Raw genomic sequence first — 8540 nt, 5'->3', positions numbered from 1 at the left:
AAGGACACGGGCCCTTCCCTCGGTCCCGATCCCCGCGCGGCGGTTCAGACCTGCGCTTCCAGCACAGAAGAGGCCCGGAGATTCCAGCGCGGTTCACGGCCCGGCCCGCCGCGGGGAGAACGCGCGGCGCCCGAGCGGAGGGGAAGGGTCTGCGGTGCGCGGGGCGCCGCGGGCGGTCGCGGACACTGGCGACGTGAGGACTTCGAGGCTGGAAACGGGACGACTGAAGGGGGATGCTCTTCGGACTGTTTCTCGTGCTCGCCCGGGTTCGCTCTCAGTCAGTAAGCGTTCCGCCCTGAGCACATCTGACGACTCGGAAAGAAGAAACGAACAGGGAAGCGCCCCACGGCCGCATTCCCCGAAGGGCAGGTTCCTCTGAGGCTGCGTAGAGCGGCCGCGCCGGAACCGCGGAACTCAGGTCCCGGCACGGAAGACGGACGGTAACACCGCCACGGGGCCCCGGCGTCCGCCGCCGCGCGGTTCCGGGCCGGCGTGAACGCCCATCTTTGGGCCCCGCCCCTTTTCTTCTTGCTCTTCCGAATCCTTCCCCCTCGGCCAATTCCGGAGAGGAACCCGTTTAGATTCTTCTACGTGGGAGCGTAGGACGAATTTCGTCCACACCATCCGGAATGGCCAACATGGCGGCCGCCGTAAGATGCCTCGGTAGAGGTAAAGCGGGGCGTTATCTGGGCGTAAGAGGGGCAGCAGCTCGGGCATGGAGGCTCCGGTTTTAAGCCGGACTCTCCTAGGCACGGTTGGCACTGGGGACTCGAAACGCTTGCCAGGGCTCTAGGTTCTCCGGAGAGTTTTTACTACTTAAAAGCGACCCTATCGGATCCTTCACTCTCCTCTGGAGCTGTCCTCCGTGGGGGTGTCGTGGGAGGGGGCCGTGCCCGGCCAGCCCTCCGGCCACGCTTGGGGACGGAGGCGAGGACGCGGTTCCGTCCCCACGGGGCTGTGAGCTGCGCGGGGAGCTCCGCGGGGACGAGGTGCTGCAGTTGAGGGTCTGCGTCCGTCAAGTTTAACACGTTGCAGAATGTTCGGTCGTGCCTTGGCAGCACGTCGGTGCAGGCAACTCCAACTCTTCTTTATTTTCCTTTAAATGTTTTTTTAATTTTTAAATTAGCATATAATGTATGATTAGCCCCAGGGGAACAGGTGTGTGAATCGCCAGGTTTACACACTTCACAGCACTCGCCATAGCACATGCCCTCCCCAATGTCCACAACCCCACCTCCCATCCCTTCTCCCCCCTCCCCCCAGCAACGCTCAGTCTGTTTTGTGAGATGAAGAGTCTCTTACGGTTTGTCTCCCTCCGATCCCATCTTGTCTCATTTAACGCAATTCTGATTCTTAGAGCGCGCAGACCTTGTCTCCTTTGCACCAGCATTTACCGTTTGGAGACTAATTGCGTGGTACTTCTTGGTAGCTCTTTTCCGCAGTTAGTAGACTGTTGTCGAGGAGGACAGCCCTTTGTCGGTCACAATGCTTCTTCTTCTTTTTTTTTTTTTAAATACAGCGCTTTTTTTTTTTTTTAAGATTTTATTTATTCATTTGACAGAGCTCACAAGTAGAGAGAGAGGAAGGGAAGCAGGCTCCTCGCTGAGCAGAGAGCCCAATGCGGGGCTCGATCCCAGGACCCTGAGATCATGACCTGAGCCGAAGGCAGAGGCTTTAACCCACTGAGCCACCCAGGCGCCCCAAATACAACGCTTTTAAAATTTTTGTTTTGTGTTTTGGAAACATTGATACATCCTGTTGTTTAATTAAGGTGGGCCTTCAGGTGGAAGCATCCCTCCTGTTTTGCGGAGGAATAAACTGATACGGTGGACATAGGTCGTAGCTGGGAGAACTAGTACGTGGAGGGCAAGACTGAAGCTTCACTCCTAGGCCAGGGAGTTTTGTTTTGTTTTTTAATTCTTTTTTATTTGTTTATTTTCAGCGTAACAGTATTCATTGTTTTGGCATCACACCCAGTGCTCCATGCAATACATGCCCTCCCTATTACCCACCACCTGGTTCCTCAACCTCCCCCCCCCTTCAAAACCCTCAGGTTGTTTTTCAGAGTCCATAGTCTCTCATGGTTCATCTCCCCTTCCAGTTTCCCTCAACTCCCTTCTCCTCTCCATCTCTACATCCTAGTTTTCTCTTTGAGCTTCTAACAGGAACGCCTAGTGTCAAGACAGGATTCTCTGTTAGGCCTAGTTGCTTAAGACCCTGGTAACGACTAAGCGAGCAAACCAAAAAGTAACTGAAAACAGTTACGGTGTTTTCTTCATGTATGAGAGAAATAGCATTATATGAGACAAGTCAAATAAACCAAAAAGAGAACTGAAGATCATCATTCTCTCCTTGCCATGTTTTTTTTCTCTTGGCTTCTAGGATTCCTCACTCTCTTGATACTATTTTCGTATCACCTGTCATGTCTCACATTACTTTGCTGGTCCCTCCTCCTCTCCCCAGTCTCTTACCCTGCAGTGTCTCAGGAGCCAGGATCCTGTCTTTCATCGTTATGTCTTTTGTATATAAATTCACTCCCCTGGTGATTTCATCCACGTCTTCGGCTTTGACTATTTTCTGTATGGTGATCGGCTCTCAAATGTATGATTAGAGTTGGGACCTCTTTTGAACTTTTGATTCTTGAGCTCATCTGCCAATTCTCTATCTCCACTTTATATCTCATTAGCACTTCACACTTGTCTAAAATTGGACTCATTATAGCGTGCAGTCTTCCCCATCTCATTTGATGGTAACTTCATCCTTAGTCTGGGCCAAAACGTCAGAATATCCTCAACTCCCCCTCCTTTCGCCACACTTCACATTAATTAGTTGACAAATCCCATTGGTTTTACCCTTGGAATACATCCAAAATCCAACTTCTCACTACACTACAGCAACTACCTTGTGTGCCGTTACCATTCCTTACCTGGATTTCAGTGTATGCTCAACAAGTAGTAGAATTGGTCCTTTGAGAACCTAAGTCATGTTACTCTTCTGCTTGAAACTCTGCAAGGCCTCCCCATTTTTCTTAGTCCTTAAAATGGCCTGTGGTTGTGCTGTCTTTATTGTTATCCACTACTGAGCACTTCAGATGTGGTCAGTCTGAATTGACTGTGTCAAATAGACGTTAGATTTTAAGGAATTAGTACCCCTAAAAGTAAAATGCCTGAATTTTTTATATTGGTAACGTGTTGAAATGATAATATTTTGGGGTATTAGCTGTAATAAAGTGTGTTAATCTTAATTAATTTCACTGGTTTCTTTGCTTACCTTTTTTAAATGTGGCTATTAGAAAATTTAAATTATATATGTGGTTTACATTCTACTTCTGTTGGCCAAGGTCTTCATATCATCTTGTGCCTGCCTTGCCCCCTTGCCCCACCCTTACCCAGTTTACCTCTCTGACCTCTTTTCTGGCTACCCTCCCCCTCACTCTGTGTGCTCTAGCCACACTGGCTTCCTTGTTCCCTAATCAACTCCAGGAACATTTCTGCCTTGGGAAGACTTTTTCTCCAGATGGGATGAGTCTTGAATCCTTTTCTCGATATTTGTGTGACTAATTTTCTCATTTCTTTCAAGTCTTTGCTCAGGTGTCACCTTTGATGAAGCCTACCTCAACAATTTACTTAAAGTGCAGCCCACTTTCCCCTTGACTCTCCATTTTAACCACTGGGTTAAAATGGGTTAAAATAACCACTACCATTTTGTGTTTATGAGCGTTGTCTCCCCTCACTGGGACGTAAGCTCCACGGGGACAGGGATTTTTGTCTGTTCACCAAATGTTTAAAGTGGAGCCAGCACGTCTCGTTGGCATATTGTGTAGAAGAATGAATAAATCAGTGGCTCTTCATCGTAAGGCCACCCTCTTCCATGTGTTGTAACAAATAATACTTAAAGGAATTCGAATGCAGTTTTTGCTTTCATTTGTTCAAGTTTCCTTCCTCCACTCAGTGATGGTGAATAAACTATACACATTCCCTCCCCGTGATGCTTATCTTTTATGAGGTGCAGGCATGAACTGGTTAATTATTTTCTTTAATTACAATTGTTTAAGTGATGTGAGGGAAAAGTACAAGGTGCTGTAAGAGTGTTTGTGAGAGACCTAGTCTGTCCTGAGTCTTCAGGGAAAACTTCGGGGAAGTAATTTAACAGAGTCCCTGAAAGATCATTGGCTAATTAGGAATTAGCTATGGAAGGGGGAGTAGAACGTGTAGGGGAGAATGTTATACATGGAGGGAGGATTATATTTGAAATACCGAAGTGGTTAAAAAAAACTACAGCGTGTTTAAGAAACTGAAAGGATGGGGCGCCTGGGTGGCCCAGTCAGTTAAGTGTCTCCCTTCGGCTCAGGTGATGATCCCAGAGTCCTGGAATTGAGCCCCACCTGGGCTCCCTGCTCAGCCTAGAGCCTGCTTCTCCCTCTGCCCATCCGCCCCCCCCACTTGTGTGTGTGTGTGTGTGTGTGTGTGTGTGTGTATGTGTGTGCGTATGTGTGTGCACGTGCACCCATACGCACGTTCTCTCTTTGTCTTGTGTCTGAAATAAAATCTTAGAAAAAAAAGAAGCTGAAAGGAGGCCAGTGTATTTGAAGTACAGCAAGCGTGAGAAAGAGTGTGAGATCAAGTTCACTATAGGTTCTAAGTATCTCGTGGAGGACCTTGTTAGGAAGTTATTCAAAGAACAAGGGGACGCCATCCAGGTGTTTTAGGGATGTGGTGATATTTTCATTTTTAAATGATCCCTCTTACTAGCAGGTGGAAAAGAAGTGGAGTAGGACAGGAGTGGAATATCGAATAGTTTGGAATTTGTTGCCGTAATCCTTGTGGTAGATGACGGTGGCCTGGACCATGATGGGTGTAGTGGGAAGGAAAGACTAGATGGATAAGATCTCCTAGGGAAATTGAGGATTGTAGAACTCTAATCTTTCAGTATCAGATACAAGAAATAGCTAGCAAAGGACATAAGTAATTCCCATCTCACTGCCAAGGGGTTGGGCTGGGAGTGACTTTTGAGAACCAGTACAGATGCGGGAATTCCTCGTTCAGATAATTCTAGCAAGTGAGGTTATCTGTAAAGAGTGAAGGGAGAAGACGTGTGTTAAAGGAGTGTGATAATACAAGTAGACAAAATGACCGCAGAGGGATTGAAATGCGGATATGGTCTAACTGTGCTATTTGAACATAGTTGATCCATGAACAGTGTAGGGATTAGGGGTGCGCCTCCCAACCCCAGGCAGTTGAAAATCTGCATAATAATTTTTTTTGTTTCTTTCTTTATTGAGTCTAACCTCCAGCCAGGGAACAATGACAGACTCTGATGACCGTCATACACCCTCCCTCCCCACTCTCTGCCTTAATTTTGACTCCTCCAAAACAGAACTACCAATAGCCTAATGTTGATGGAAGCCTTGCTGATAACAGTTGATAAACACTTATTTTGTATGTTCTGTGTATTATATATTTTATTCTTACAATAAAGTAAGATAGAGAAAAATGTTATTAAGAAAATCATAAGGCAGAGAAAATACATTTACAATACTGTACTGTCTTTATTGAAAAAAAAAAATCTCTGTATAACTGGACCCACACAGTTCAAACCCATGTTGTGCAAGGGTCAGCTATAGTGGCATTTTGTAATTTGGTTTTTATTAGCAGGTCACAGTTTCATAGCTTTCTGTTGAAAAGTTTAATTTCTGGTTGTCATGATTTAGGATTTTAAATAGTAGCGGTTGATTGTTTTACAGGGGTTTGTAGTTGATGTATTCAAGAAAATTATTATTTTGAGGATCTTACCAAGGTCATTGGGTTCTTGTTTAGTACAATTAGAATTATTGTTTATTGTTTGGAAGTGTTCGCCAAACCTTGAATGGTTAACTACTGTTCCTTCATTTACTGTGTGTGATTTTTTGAAGGTAGCTGGCTTCTTTGAAAATGTGGAGGGTCTCCTCTTAAATTTTTGCACACAAGCATAGCCCACTGGATTTGAGATTTTTGAGGGCAGAAACTGGATCTCCTAGTCTATCGCCCTCTTCTTCCTTAGCCATTAAAGCCCCTTGTGGTTATTGTACTGTAAAGAATTCCCGACATTAAACAGGTCTCCTACACTGCCCCAAATGTTATCCCTGAATTCATAGAATTCAGTTGTGATGTTTATCTTGTGCTTCAAATTTCTCTTGGTAGATGAGGGATGAAGTTAAGTTGTTAGGCATGTGGCTTGATGGCTTTGAACTTATGGTAAGTAGGAGTAGGCTAAGGGAAGATACGAAGAGGGTGCATCCCAGTCAAATGTAACCTTAAATGCAGTGGCACAGAGGCAGGAATTAACTTGAGGGATTCAAGGGTCAGAAAGTAGGATCCTAGTGAACAAGTAGGAGAGTGCTGTTGAGTGATAGGCAGGGGCCCTCTCAGAGAAAACCTGGTAGGCCTCAGTAAGGAATTTGTACCATTCTGTGTGCGCAGTGCTATGTATTTAGAAACTTACCGAATGAAATGAATTCACTTGATGTGTAGATGAGTATTATAATTCCCATATTATGGGTTGTTGCATGGTTTTATATAATAAATGGATTTATGATTAGATTTTAAGTCATTTTATGTGAAATTTTAGTTGTAGAGTACTAAAAAAATTGAGTTGAAGTCTATTCAACAGAAAAGACAATATAGAGGGCCAAAAATGTGGACACTTACTTTAATGTATAAGAAAAATGCAAAATAAGACAATTCTCCATACTGTCTTTCATTTACTAGATTGGCAAAGACCAACATGTTTGGTAATTTACTATGTTGGCATAAATGTGTGGAAATAAACTACCTTTTCATTGCTGGTTGAAATGTGTATGGCACTGTCATTATAGAAAGCAGTATTTATCAAAATTACAAATGTTCATGTCTTTTGACTCAGCAAATTTACTTGAAATTTATTTTGTAAATACATTTGTATGTGCACAAAATGATGTTGACACCAGGTTATTTAACACAGCACTGTTTATAATAGCAAAATATAAGTGACCTAATGGTTGGTCAGTGATGAAGTAAATTAAATAACCACACAGTGGAGTACTTTGCAGCTGTAAGAAGGTAAGTCTTTATGAACTGGTAGGAAATTACCACTGTAATATATACATGTACAGACTTTTATGAAAGGCCTGCATGAAATTATGTATGTATGTCTCACGTGAATATGTGTATTTATATCTGTGTCTGTGTGTGTGTGAGAAAATGGACTCACTGCCTTTAAGTGAGAAAGCAAGGTGTATAGAATAGTGAGTAGAATGTTCTGCCATTTTATTAAAGAGGAGGGAAGTAATATATCTACAAAGATGCACAAGAAATTGCTAACATGGACCGGGGGGTTGTGGGGAGGCTAGTGGTGGGAGGAAGACTTTATTTTTGAAGATTTTATTTATTTGTCAGAGAGAGAGAGCGAGCGTGCACACAAGCAGGGGAGTGGCAGGCAGAGGGAGAAGCAGGCTCCCTGCTGAGCAAGGAGCCAGATGCTCCATCAGGACCTGAGATGAAGGCAGACGCTTAGCTGGCTGAGCCACCCAGGCATCCCGAAGATTTATTTTAGTGTTTTCTTTTGTGATTTTTTAAATAAAGACATTTTCTTTGTATTTTTGCCTGCAAAAGAATATAATATATAAAAAATGTGAAATTCTGAATACTCACTATTAATCTTAAAGAAATAGAACATTACCAATTCTTCAAATGCCCAAGTGCCTTTTTCTTTCATCTGCTTCTTCCCCAGTCGTAAGCACTTTCCCTGAATTTGTTTTATCCCTCCCTTGTTTTCTGTATAGTTTTAATGTACACACATGCATACAAGTAATATATATACCCATAAATACAAAATTGATTAGTTATGCATGTTTTTGAACTTGAAATAATACCAAATGAATTCTTTTGCCACTTACTTTTTTTTTTATCAAAATTATGTTTGTGAAATTCATCCATGTAACATATAGTTGAGTCATTTTTACACTTCTCTAGTTTTCCATTATAGGAATTACCACAGTTTATCCATTCTACTGTAGATAGCTGCTTGGGTTCTTTTCTGCAGTTTTGCCATTACAAAGATGTTACGGTGGTGGTGATGATGATGATTTATTTTAATTCCAGTAGAGGTGACACACAGTGTTCGATTACTGTTTCAGGTGTATAATACAGTAATCCAGCAATTCTGTATATTGCTCAGTGGTTGTCATGATGAGTGCACTCTTCATCCCCATCACCTATGTTAGCCATCCCCCCACCTACGTCCCCTCTGGCCGCCATCTGTTTGTTCTCTATAGTTAAGAGTCTGGTTGGTTGGTGTTTGTTTGTTTGTCTCTTTTTTCCTTTGTTCATTTGTTTGTTTCTTAAGTTCTCAAGTTTCTTAAGTTCTATATGGGTGAAATCCTATGGTATTTGTCTTTCTCTGGCTGACTTATTTCACTTGTCATTGTAATTTTTAGATCCATCCATGTTGTTGAAAATGTCAAGATTTCATTCTTTTTTATAGCTGAATAGTATTCCATTGTATGTACACACACACACACACAC

At 43.2% G+C, this 8540-nt stretch overlaps 1 protein-coding gene across 1 annotated transcript in view; it reads left to right on the top strand.

Moving 5' to 3' along the window:
* Positions 1–494: 494 nt before the first annotated feature.
* The window catches only part of MRPL1 (mitochondrial ribosomal protein L1), a 102258-nt gene continuing 94212 nt past the window's right edge, over positions 495–8540 (top strand). The window contains exon 1 of the mRNA XM_045996550.1: positions 495–669. Coding sequence (XP_045852506.1) covers positions 630–669 — 40 coding nt within the window. The 5' untranslated portion in view covers positions 495–629. The remainder of the gene's footprint in view (positions 670–8540) is intronic.

The sequence above is a fragment of the Meles meles genome, chromosome 2 (assembly GCF_922984935.1).
Source record: "Meles meles chromosome 2, mMelMel3.1 paternal haplotype, whole genome shotgun sequence".
Classification (NCBI taxonomy): Eukaryota; Metazoa; Chordata; class Mammalia; order Carnivora; family Mustelidae; genus Meles; species Meles meles.
This window is presented reverse-complemented; position numbering and strand designations above follow the sequence as displayed.